This window comes from Sander lucioperca, chromosome 14, assembly GCF_008315115.2.
Source record: "Sander lucioperca isolate FBNREF2018 chromosome 14, SLUC_FBN_1.2, whole genome shotgun sequence".
NCBI lineage: Eukaryota > Metazoa > Chordata > Actinopteri > Perciformes > Percidae > Sander > Sander lucioperca.
Window position 1 is genome coordinate 34,288,236 of NC_050186.1, and position 13,478 is coordinate 34,301,713.

The 13,478-nt window shown below is 40.4% G+C and overlaps 1 protein-coding gene across 1 annotated transcript in view; it reads left to right on the plus strand.

Annotated features, from left to right (window-relative positions):
* Positions 1-13,478, plus strand: part of lmo4a (LIM domain only 4a) — a 38,980-nt gene that overhangs the window by 7,119 nt on the left and 18,383 nt on the right. Inside the window, exon 2 of the mRNA XM_031287316.2 lies at positions 8,716-8,963. Coding sequence (XP_031143176.1) covers positions 8,722-8,963 — 242 coding nt within the window. The 5' untranslated portion in view covers positions 8,716-8,721. The remainder of the gene's footprint in view (positions 1-8,715; positions 8,964-13,478) is intronic.

Below are 13,478 nucleotides of genomic sequence, written 5' to 3' on the forward strand. Positions count from 1 at the left end.
CACACGTGTCCAAGAATATTTAACTTTTTAATTAAGATTTTGATTAAGGAAATGTTGAGGTTTCACTGTTGGCGTACATGTTGTGTTTAGGATTTAAGGATTCATTAATCCACGGCCTCTTATCCTCTTTGGCTGAACCTTGACTGCTTTATCTTCCCCTTAAAAGAGAAAATTCATCAACTTTAATGGGGATGTCCAATCAGTACTGATGGTATATGTGGTCTATTGAAGAAATAAATTCCCCAGTGTGTGCTATATTAAGCTTAGGGTTGTTGGACTCTGTGGACTCTCTTAAAAGGCAGCTTAAAACACCATATTATATAGCATTTTCAGGTTCATACTTGTGTTTTGTGTTTGTACTAGAACATGTTTACATGCTTTAATGTTCCAAAAACACTTTATTTTTCTCATGCTGCCCATGGCTGCTGCACCTGTATTCACCCTCTGTATGAGACGCTCTGTTGGAGCGCCTGTCTCTTTAAGCCCGCCTTCCGAAAAAGCCCAGTCTTTTCTGATTGGTCAGCTTTCCATATAAGCGTTCCTGTTGTTGCTGTCTCCGTACAGTCGGTGGCAGGGGCGGAGCCAGACGATATAAACATTCGGGGCTTAGCCCAAACCTAGGGGGAGATTTTTTTCCCCAATTACGTCAGCTAAATGCACTATTTTTCAGGCTGTTTGAGATAATAGAATGCCTAAAATTCTATACACTATTTGGGAAAATGATGATAGTTACTCAGTAAAAAAAACCCAGTAGAGCCTACAACCTATTTTGTATTTAATTGTTCTCCAGCTGTAGTGAATCCAAAACACCAACAATGTTAAGGATGACTCATTTTCACCCCTGGCAACTAAAAAGAGGCAACCATTATCTGACTATTTTTAAGTTAGCCTACATAGGTAAAATTGGAATTTGGTGTAAACATCATTACTAATCTTAAGAGTTCAGTTCTGTTTAGTTTGTGCTGAGCTGATAAATTTGCTCCATCAGAATCCATGAAATGGAAAAAAGAACAATTGAAGCTTTAACTGCACAACAAGGTTTATCGTGCATTTTTAAACAATACACAAGTATTAATAATGTAATATAATAAAACAATAAAAATCTGTTTTAAAACAAGAACAATTTATTAATTCATGCATTTCAATTTATACAAAAATTATCCTTAACAGGTAAAATAGAAACTTATACAGCAAAAGCTGAAAGCAATACAGGTGAGGATGAAGGCCAGGTGAGGATGAAGGCCAGGTGAGGGTGGAGGCCAGGTGAGGGTGGAGGCCAGGTGAGGGTGGAGGCCAGGTGAGGGTGGAGGCCAGGTGAGGGTGGAGGCCAGGTGAGGATGGAGGCCAGGTGAGGGTGGAGGCCAGGTGAGGGTGGAGGCCAGGTGAGGGTGGAGGCCAGGTGAGGATGAAGGCCAGGTGAGGATGAAGGCCAGGTGAGGAGGGTAGTGATGGTGTCGAGTGGAAGAAGAGCGGCAGCACTTCTGATAATCCTGCAAGAAATGATAAGCACAAATCAATCAGAGGCAAAACATACAACTAATAATCAAACAAACCTAACCTAACACCTTTTTAGGGGACATTTTTTGGCCTATGATATCCACCTTATTATTCACGGAAGAGTGGCACGGACATTTGTAAATGGAATGTGTCTGGCGTCCGATGTCATCCGCTTACAGTTATTTCTAGCTGTACAAAAAAGCTTGTTATGCTTCTTGACATTGGAAACTGGTATTTTTCTACCCTACCCTATTATTTTGATGTATTGAATTTGTCATAATTGTAAACACTAGTTTGTAGCACAAATAGTTTTATCATTAATAGCACTTTGTTATTCATCTCGTTATTTCCCTATGAACCGGAAGTCTCACACATTCACAGAAAATAGCTTACTTAGCTTCAAAGTTGAAAAATAAGGTGCATATACTGATTGCATGTTGTGTGGCATAAATGGATATGCATATGGACTATAGGAGGGGTGGGGGGAAAAAATTGAGTTTTGATTTACATGAGCTGTAAGCCCTTATCAAGATTAAAACAATAAAAGGCTTGAAATATTTTACTTTTTATGTAATGAATGTAGAATATATTAAAGATTTACTCGTTAAATTAAAGTATGGGGAAAAAAAATCACTTTTCCAGTGATATTGATGCATCTGTACTTGGAATTGTTGTCATCAGGAGGAGGAAATAAACTTTCTCATGTCTTTCTGATCTTCTTTATCACTATATTTCTCAATTAGTCTCTCTTCTTATCCCATTAATGTGCCGAGATTAGCTGTAAAACATGCCCTGAGATAACTTAGCATTTGATACAAGCTGACCCCCCCCCCCCACCCCCCTGTGTACATGACAAATCATCAGACAAATCATCCACCCATCTCTATTAGCAACTAATTTCTCTTAATAACAACTAATAATGTTAACTCGCTAGCTAGCCAGCAATACAGTCACTTAACTCAAGTGTTACAACAGCAGATTCACAAACCTGCAACGCTTGTCCGCGGTTCGTCTGACGCTGCTCCTGAATCACTCTCCGTCCGGTGAGGTCTGTTACTATGGTTACTAGTGTTCCTGTTCAGTATAAAAAACTTTGTTATATCCATAACTTCAGCCGGTTAGCCAGTAAGCTCGCGACACCGATGAAACATACAACATGACAACAGCCCGCCAGCCCCTGATGACAAGTTAACGACGAAGAAGAAGATTTATATTCTTCTTCGTTAGTTTTTATTGGCAGTTGGCAAACAAGCTGAGTGATGCGCGATGCATTACCGTCAGCCACCACGCACGGTAATAGAGCTTTTGTTTCATTTTTTGCCGCTCCAGTCAGAAAGACTGAGAGAGGAAATGAAACAAAGTTGAAGTTATTTTAAAAAACCTAAAAGATTCGGGGCTTTTGACAAAACATTCGGGGCTTAAGCCCAATTAGCCACCCCCCCGCTCCGCCGTTGGTCGGTGGCTTCAACGGAATATACAGCCGGACTTTGTACCATGAAAAACACCAATAAAAGGCTTATAAACAAATGATTACACAACAGACACGTTTCAGCATTAATGTGATCCAAAACTGGGGAGAAATTAACAACATTGGCAGCCAAGATTACATATTTTCTTGCCATTAGCATGCAGCTACTATAGTTAGCAGTGGAGAGTTATAGAATATAGCAGCACTTTCTACCATCAAAAATCGCAGATAAAGGCTTGTAAACCAAATACTACCCAACCGGATATGTTTCAGCAGGAATGTGACTCGAAATTGGGGAGAATTTAACGATATTGGCAGCCAAGATTGCAGGTTTCCCTACCGTTAGCATGCATCTAACATTACTATAGTTAGCAGTGGACAGTAATAGAATATAGCAGCACTTTCTACCATCAAAAATAGTAGATAGAGGCTTTTGAACCAAAAACTACACAACTGGACCTGTTCCAGCAGTAATGTGACCCGAAAATGGGGAGAAATTAACAACATTTTAACAACTTCTCTGGCGTTAGCATGTAGCTACAGTACTTGAATCCGACCTGAGGCCCTTTGCTGCGTGTCATCCCCCCTCTCTCTCCCCCATTTCCTGTCTCTTTTTAACTGTTCTAAATATAGGAAAAAGCCCTAAAAATATCTTTAAAAAAACCCATCTTTTTTTCACACCATATCCCTCGTTCAGAAAGAGATGAGGTTGAAAATGGCTAAAATTTCCCTTTAACACTTCATTAGATGTGTCTAAGCATGGGACACCCAGACTGCTTCTAGCAACCAGCTGCAAGTGAATGACAAAAGGAGAGACAACCTGCAAGGTAAAATATGTTTTCACATTGGTGGATGAGCTGTTGGATCCATCTAAAATTGCTCTCACTTTATTTCACTGGGCTGGAAGCTGTTGTATTATGCAGACTCTGCCTGCTAATTGATTTCATGGCTCGTGATGTGCTGCCCAAAGGAATCTGGCACTGAAGACAGGAAATAGATGGGGGAAAAAACAAGTCCATTGAGGGTGACCTAAGACATCCTGTGTTCTCAGTATAAATCTAGTTGAACAACGATGATGTAGTGATTTGCTCTTGATTGTAATAGTGCTCTGAATATGCTAGTATTCTGATGTCACAGCTCTGGCTAGAGTGAGCTGAAGCGATGACGTTCCACTAGCTTCTGTAACTCCATGTATCTCTCAGTAATTATCTCTATTTAATATTCACAAAAAACTTGCCCAACTTTTAAGCTGTGCTTTCTGCTGCCTAACAACTTCTACACTGTTTAGTCTTCTCTGTCCTGCATTTATTCCGCTAAGCTGAGCTATTCGTAGCCTCTCGACTCGCTCATGGACTCTCCTTTTCAGCCCGCAAATGTCTATGGCTGATGGGAAATGCTATACGTTAAAGGCCGCTAAAGAAAGAAATATTAGATCCAGACATATGTAAACCACATGACATACTGTTGAGCTATGTTCCATGGACATACTTTTACGTTATTATTTAAGCGAAATTAATTAGTTAATGGGATTTTGAATGAAATTGTCCTACTTTTGGAACAGAACCCAATTTCTGTTCACCAAAGCAACAACCAGTGAGGCTCATGGGAAGTGTAGTATTTAGCGCAGCTTCACATACAAAGTGATTTCTGAGAAATAAAGTTCATACATTTAGAATATTTATACAATAAGTTATAAAATATATCCTATAGTATGAATGAATTATTCAGGAGACTCTTTGGTTCTGTATACAGTGTTTCCCACAGGTTGAGAATTTACTTGTGGTGGTGGGTGGCACATTCAGTAACAAACTAGTCAAGGTCATTGAACTATTTTCAGCCTATTGAAAAAAATGACTACATAACAAGATCATTTAGAAAGAAATAACTATTTACACATTAAACAAACCAGACTAGAAGATGATACAGATACAGTGTAGCTGTGATTTGTCAACTAAATCGGGTTGCTTTGTCAAATAAAATGTATGGTTCAGCAGATAAAATACCTGATTAACGTTAACCAAAGCTGAAATATTGTATTAACAACTTAACCTTAAAACCATACTGACATGCTCGCGGGGCGCCCAAGTAGAACCAATATATGGGAAACATTGGTGTATATACTGTATATTTTAAATAGGAACTTACTGAGGGAAACATGCTTCCTTAACCAGCAGCTATGCCCACTTTGCTGCTGTATTGTTAAGTTAGGTAGGCTCCTTGTAGGTACATCTATCAGATAGAAGTTGCTTTGTTTCATCGTGAACTCGTATAATTAAGTACAATAAATGCAAATTGTACTTAATGCTATATTTGGAAAATCACAATAAAAAAAGAGAACAAGTCTTACACTGTAAGTAAAGCTATCATACTGGTAGTCTCACAGTATTGCACAGGTTTATTTGAAGTTCGGCTTTTTCTTCATTCATTGGTGGACATTTGTGTCCTTTATGGCCTTCAATTTTGCCAAAATTCATTGTGTGCTGCTCAAACGTTCATGATGTGTTCACATAGTTCTTGTCAACTCATTTAATTGGAACAATCTCATGTGTGCAAAATGGATTTGCATTTACTGAAGTGGACGTCCTGATCATGATTGGGTTTTTGGGATATCCCGGTTATGCGTTTGTGCATGTAAACATCATATGCTGGTCCTAAAATCATAGACAAGTCTTTATCCTGGTTTTTAAAAGCCAAATATGCTGACTGGAGTACTCTAATAAAAAAACAGGATGCTGTGGCATGTAAATAGCTAGTCAGGAAAACAAGAAATATGATGATAAAGGGATTCTTTTAAATCCACATTGCTGAAATAAAGTCTAAGTGAAAGTCTGACCCCAGTACGGCAGAGGGTCAATATTACTGTTGCTCCTGTCTTCCATTACTGCTGAGCATATGACAAAGGCAAATCATGTTCAGCAGTAAATTCTCTAGCAAGTGAACTACACTGGGATCATCCTTAACGGCTGAGGTAACTCTGCCGGTACAGAAATGACAGAAAGTGGTTGAGATGTCAAATCAAACACGACCCTAAATGTATACACCATACATTCCAAATTTGGACACTGATGCACCAGAGACACTTTTATTCAGCCACTGAGGAAAAAGACAGACAAAAAAGTGGAAACATGCATCACCACAATGCATTGGGAATAATAAAAAAACACCCCAAAATAACAAGCAACCACTATAAGTAACCTGGATGCCATATACAGGAATATGAAAAGCCAGATTTTTTTTTTCATGGTTAAGGAAATCAGGAAAAGACGTTTTTTTAAGAGCAGGGTTTCCGCAATCTAAAGAAGTCTAACATTTCAAAATCAAAATTTTAGGCCTTCAAAAGTCTTACATTTGCTAAAGTATTGTGATCTAGGCCTAGGTCTTAAATAATTTCAAACAGGTCTTAATTTTCCTATGTCCATGCAACACTATTTCTAATGCTCATGAAATGTTTTTCTTTTATTCCGTGGTTTTGTAGTTCTTCCTTTCGCTAGTCCAAATATAATTCGCTGTATTACTCCGCATTTCATTGTGTTTTTATGTTGTGATATATATCTTAAATTTCATTCATAAAGGTCTTAAAAATGTCTTGAATTTGACCTGTTGAAACCTGCAGAAACCCTTTAAGAGTGAAAAAGGGCACACAATTAGAAACACCTTAAAGTTATTTCAGCCTCTAAAACTGAAGAATGTAATTCTATTTTGGGAACACCAGGATTCAAGTGGTTTAATTTGGAAGTTACATTTGTAAATTAGTTCCCTTTTCAATTCATTGAATAAGCATGCATACTATTATGAAGGATTGGTCCTGGTGCATGAGGCTGTTTGTGGTTGTAATGCTGCCCTAACATGGTGTTCCTGTGGCTGATTAGAGCCAGGTGTCTACTCTAGAAAATGAGGGTATTGAGGGCAGCCTGCTTCACTGCAGAGGACCAGCTGCTGCAATCTCAAATAATCTTGTGGGAAGGCTAGTCGTAAAGCTAAACATGCCCTTGCTGAAATTAGACGCTCTGGAGGACAAATTGTGCTGCTGTTGCTCATTTGGAAAATGAAATCTAGCCCTGCAATTATTTTATGTTGTTGTTGGCGCTAATTATAAATCACGGAAGCGGCTGAAGAGGCAGTGTTGCTGACTCATTGCTGAGTAGCACACACTGCTGTGGTTGTACTCCGTGTGATTCAAAAGCAATATTATTCCCAGCTGTGCATGAAATCAGTTCAGTTTTGTAATGGAAAAGTGAAGAAAGAAGAAATACAGTAAATGTTGCCGGACGGCATATGTGGAACACTCTTTCCACCAACAGCTATAGCAACTTTGCTTATAACCATTTCATTTTTAAACTGTTTCACAATAACTTTGGTTTCTGTTTCCATGACGTTTGAAAGAGATAAGGAAGAAATTAGCAGTTGAATCAAATGAACTACATTTCCATAAAGGGTAGGCTTCTGCATTCTGTCATAGAGCAGCCATGCTGCACAGCTTCAAAGAGCATCCTCCTTATCAAGATATATTATCAAGTTAAAATAAGAGGTATTTGCAGGCCCAAAAAATAGTGTTTGGTTTTGTGTGTGTGTGTGTGTGTGTCATTCCCATAACCCCCCTAGGTAAATAGCCCCAAGCTTTTTACCAGGAAATTAAATTAGTTACTAGGAAACTAAGAACAATTTTCACATCTGTGGACAATAAAGTTTTTGTATTCGTACATTTCGAAACCAATCCATTAGATCTCGTGCCAACAGCTGCATTTGGGAAAACAGGGCTGTGGTCCTGTCTACATTCTCAGCACAGTAAAGGATAGCAGAGATATTATACTTCAGAAAAACATACGGACTATCTAACGTTAGACTTTTTTCAAAAGTCGGCTCGCTATAGCAAAGAGCCTGGCGTTGGCGGGGGATATTAATAACCTTAACGTTACAAGCAAAGAGGAGGACAGTAACCGTGCAGCCACTAACTTACTAGTTCAGCTGTCCCACCTCGACAACTTTAACCAGACCAGCATCATCCAGAACCTGAGCAACATCATGACACAGCAGAGAGCCACAGCCCTGCGACAGCCATCTGTTCAACTGCCCCACCTCCGTCTCCACTTCAGCCCATAGATGTGTTATCGTCAGCCCGACGCCAAACTAGGCAGAGACCCGGTGGTAACGTTACGGTACCAGTTTAGCAGCCCCAGAATTTATCTATTACTGTTTATCTAAGTAATGTGAGAGTTCGATATGTGGTGGTTGTATCACTCTAGTCTATAGCCACGACGTTCCACTTCTGGGATTGCTCTCGTTCTGCTGGAAATTCCGCCGGATGTCACTCTTTTCGGATGTCCATTTTCGAGTGTCCCGTTACCTTCCACTTTCTTTGTGATGTAATTTTAAGCTCCGGTGGATTTATGAGGACTATTTTTAACTGCTCCTCAGATCTTTGCAGGGTAAATCCAGACAGCTAGCTAGACTATCTGTCCAATCTGAGTTTTCTGTTGCACAACTAAAACAACCTTTAAAAGTACACATTCCATTCCATTCCACCAAAACAAGTTCCTTCCTGAGGCTATTTTGCAGCGGCTAATGTTGCAGACCGATATTCATACATTCAAGAATAAGGATGATTGTGGATAGACATTCATTTCAGAAAAGTAAGCAATTTGGAGCTGCTCAATCAAGGACCCACTATATTTAACTATTTCCATTGAATATTTCCACTGTTCTGACTCAACTGTTTGCCTTGTCTTCTGTACCTCTTGCCCTGTCTTCAGGTTGCTATGGTGAACAGCAGGGTGGAGGCGCCCGCAGTGGCAGTGATGGGCGGTGGCGGGGGGACAGGGGGCAGGTTGTGCGCAGGATGTGGAGGTCGAATCGCAGACCGCTTCCTGCTCTTCTCCATGGAGCGGTACTGGCACACGCGATGCCTCAAGTGCTCCTGCTGCCACGCTCAGCTGGGCGAGTACAGTAGCACCTGCTACAGCAAAGGAGGCATGATCCTCTGCAAGAACGACTACATCAGGTGAGCCCTGGTGATCTTTGTAGACAGTGGTCTATAAAATGTCAGAACATAGCGGAAAACATCCATCACAAAAAGTCCAAGTGATGTCTTCAACAGTCCAAAACACAAATATATTCAGTTTAATGTCACAATACAAAGAAAAGCTGCCTATCCGTACAATTGAGAAGCTGGAACTAGGTAATGTTAAAATACCATACATTATGAATCAATTATCCAATTAGTTGATGATTAATTTTCTGTCAATTGACTAACTGCATAATGACTGATTGTTTCAGCATTACAGCGTTACGTGTCTGAACTAAGTGTAGTAACCCGTGAATCTGTTTTCAGAATTTCGAAAGTGAGAAAAATGCATACATGCATGAGAAATTGGGCCCTATCTTGCACCCGGCGCAGCGCAGCACAAAGCCCAACGCGAGTGTCTTTGCTAGTTTAAGACCGACGCAGTTGTCAATTTCCCGTCCAGCACCCGCGTCGTTTAAATAGCAAATGCACCTGCGCCCATCTTTGCGCCCATGGGCGTGCTGGTCTTACAGGGAGGTGTGTTCAGGTGGCGTATTGCTATCTTGAGGCAGCGGGAAGTGATCGCACCATTGACCAACAAAAACCTGGTCTAAAGTCAATAGTGCAGCATGTCATTATTTTAACAGAAAATTAGTAAAATGTGCCTAGGCTAATGTACAGCGCACGCACACTATGCTTGTTACACACACACAGGGAAGCGCAGCAGCACACAAACATGCAAAAGATTACAAATAAAAATATTACAGTGCAAATCCGCCATCATAATAGCAATGCGCCAAGGTCCAAACGCGCCTGGCTTTTAAAGGGAATGGGAGATGATCTCTGATTGGTTTATTGCATGTTATGCCCAAAACACACCTATGAATTAATGAAGACACTACGTACAACCCTTTTGAACTGGCACACAGACCTTTTTTTCCGCCAAACTAGCAAAAGTGGATTTGGACACTCCCTAAACGCACCTACGCCATGCGCTTCACGGCGTGCGCTTAGATCGTTAAAATAGGGCCCTAAGTCTACTAGTTTGAAGTACGAAGGTTTGAAAAGTGAAGCCAATGCGGAAGTGCCTTAAACCTGCATTCTATCTAATTTCCAGTAGGGGGCGACTCCAGTGGATTCTGTTTCTATAGAAGTTTATGAAAAAACAAATGTCCTCCCTCTCTCCCCTTTCCTGTCTTCAAACTATCCTATCAATTAAAGGCCACAAAAGCCCAAACAATAATCTTAAAAAAAGAAGAATTTGCGTTTGTTGCATGCAAATTAGTTTGCTTACGTCTGTCAAATGTTGATCAAATGATAACCCCCAGCTTCACCAAGCCTTGAGAGGCAAGGTAGTGCTGCTAAAAAGGAGAAGGGAAGACCGAAGTAGCGCCACAGCATGAGCACAATGGCCACTAGAGCTGTCACTCTTCCTCTATAATACCATTCGAATTCCATTTGATTTTTTTTTTATATTCGAATAATATTTGAATATTTAATGCTCAATTGCAGCCTGTTAAATAATATGTGCTACACTACTCTGAGTTATGCATTGTCAATGCCACTATATACTATAAGCATGTGATTGTTGTTACACGTTCTGTCCACTAGAGGATCTTCTAACATTAGCCTGGCCTTGAGGGGACCTGCACGCAACTCTGTTTACATTCATTTTCCACCACGAGCACACAGCGACAAACACAAATCAACGAGAACTCAGTAATGAAACATTATCTAACAAGTGTAGTGAAGCGGCTCTGTTGTAAATGCTAACGGTGCTCGGTTAGCACAATGACATCATGTTAGAAAGTACAGCCAAAACGATTTGTCATAAACTAGCTAGGTAAGTAACAAACAATGCTAACTGCATTAATAACCAAGCCAAACGGTGCTGTCACTACTATTTTAGTGATTTATAAGCAATCTGTTTCTTGCAGATTGTCACGTTACTGAGAATACAGCCGTTAGAAGGTAATATATGAAGTCGAAGCTAACTCTGACAGCTGTAGGGCAGCTAACATTACCTTTAGCTGTCTCCATGAAGCTCCCAGCTACGCTAACGTTACTATACCTCGCGACGCAGTTAGAGAACTAGTAGAACGAGCTAACTAATGTTAACATAAGCACTTTGGCTCGGTGGATGTCGATTTTAAAGTCATGTTAAAACTATTTCCCATCCTTCGTTACGATTTCCAGCCGCAGTCTGTCACTCCCCCTTGAACTCGGTACGTAACGTTAGCTCCGTAATGTTGTACTAATGTACGGTACGTAACGTTAGCTTAGACCTCACAATGCCTTGTGTTTCTCACTCCCGCTAAGTTATTGTTCATAAGCCGTGACATGAGTGACACATGCGGGTAGGCCAAGGCAAGAAGAGGGAGATAAGCTAACGTTGCTAACATAATTTATAAAAAAAAAAGTCACATTCGAATAGTAATTTCAGCATTCGAATAGTATTGATTTTTTTACTATTCGAATTATATTTAAATTTCGGTATTTGTTCCAACAGCCCTAATGGACACACACTGCAGGATATATATAGTATGCAGCCAATCAGAATTCTGGAAACACGCTCATTCTCAAAAACAAAGAACCCTGTTTAGCCTTTCCTTTACCGCTTTACCACATCAAAAATGTCTGTGCAGCACTATTTCATTTTGCCTACTAAGTGAAGTTGAATAAGTGACATTTATTGTCTGTGACAGAGATAAATACAGCAGGGGAGGGAGGGAACCAACCAGTTACAGTTAGTCATCATAAGAGAATGGTTCTGAAATTAAAAGCAAATGATGAAGGTCAGGATAAAAATGCTATAGTAAACATGATAATGGTAAACATTAGGGTTGCAACTAACAGTTATTCCCATTAATCTGTTGATATTAGGTTACACTTTACTTGAAGGTATCTACATAAGAGTGACATGACACTGTCATGAACGTGTCATAAACATAAACAAGTCAAACGTTTATGACATAACGCTTCTTTTAGTAAGTGTCATTCAGTTTTTGTCATGACAAATTATGGTTATGGTTATGGTTAGGGTTAGTGTCATGTGTTCATGACAGTGTGAACACCTTGCTATTTTGCAAGTTCTCCCACAAATCATGGAGGGGTCTGAAATTGTCATCGTAGGTGCATATCCACTGTGAGAGACATAATCTAAAAAAAAAAAATCCAGAAATCACAATGTATGATTTTTTAACTATTTATTTGTATGATACAGCTGCAAATAAGTATTTGAACACCTGAGAAAATCAATGTTAATATTTGGTACAGTAGCCTTTGTTTGCAATTACAGAGGTCAAACGTTTCCTGTAGATTTTCACCAGGTTTGCACACACTGCAGGAGGGATTTTGGCCCACTCCTCCACACAGATCTTCTCTAGATCAGTCAGGTTTCTGGGCTGTCGCTGAGAAACACGGAGTTTGAGCTCCCTCCAAAGATTCTCTATTGGGTTTAGGTCTGGAGACTGGCTAGGCCACGCCAGAACCTTGATATGCTTCTTACAGAGCCACTCCTTGGTTATCCTGGCTGTGTGCTTCGGGTCATTGTCATGTTGGAAGACCCAGCCTCGACCCATCTTCAATGCTCTAACTGAGGGAAGGAGGTTGTTCCCCAAAATCTCGCAATACATGGCCCCGGTCATCCTCTCCTTAATACAGTGCAGTCGCCCTGTCCCATGTGCAGAAAAACACCCCCAAAGCATGATGCTACCACCCCCATGCTTCACAGTAGGGATGGTGTTCTTGGGATGGTACTCATCATTCTTCTTCCTCCAAACACGGTTAGTGGAATTATGACCAAAAAGTTCTATTTTGGTCTCATCTGACCACATGACTTTCTCCCATGACTCCTCTGGATCATCCAAATGGTCATCGGCGAACTTAAGACGGGCCTTGACATGTGCTGGTTTAAGCAGGGGAACCTTCCGTGCCATGCATGATTTCAAACCATGACGTCTGAGTGTATTACCAACAGTAACCTTGGAAACGGTGGTCCCAGCTCTTTTCAGGTCATTGACCAGCTCCTCCCGTGTAGTTCTGGGCTGATTTCTCACCTTTCTTAGGATCATTGAGACCCCACGAGGTGAGATCTTGCATGGAGCCCCAGTCTGAGGGAGATTGACAGTCATGTTTAGCTTCTTCCATTTTCTAATGATTGCTCCAACAGTGGACCTTTTTTCACCAAGCTGCTTGGCAATTTCCCCATAGCCCTTTCCAGCCTTGTGGAGGTGTACAATTTTGTCTCTAGTGTCTTTGGACAGCTCTTTGGTCTTGGCCATGTTAGTAGTTGGATTCTTACTGATTGTATGGGGTGGACAGGTGTCTTTATGCAGCTAACGACCTCAAACAGGTGCATCTAATTTAGGATAATAAATGGAGTGGAGGTGGACATTTTAAAGGCAGACTAACAGGTCTTTGAGGGTCAGAATTCTAGCTGATAGACAGGTGTTCAAATACTTATTTGCAGCTGTATCATACAAATAAACAGTTAAAAAATCATATATTGTG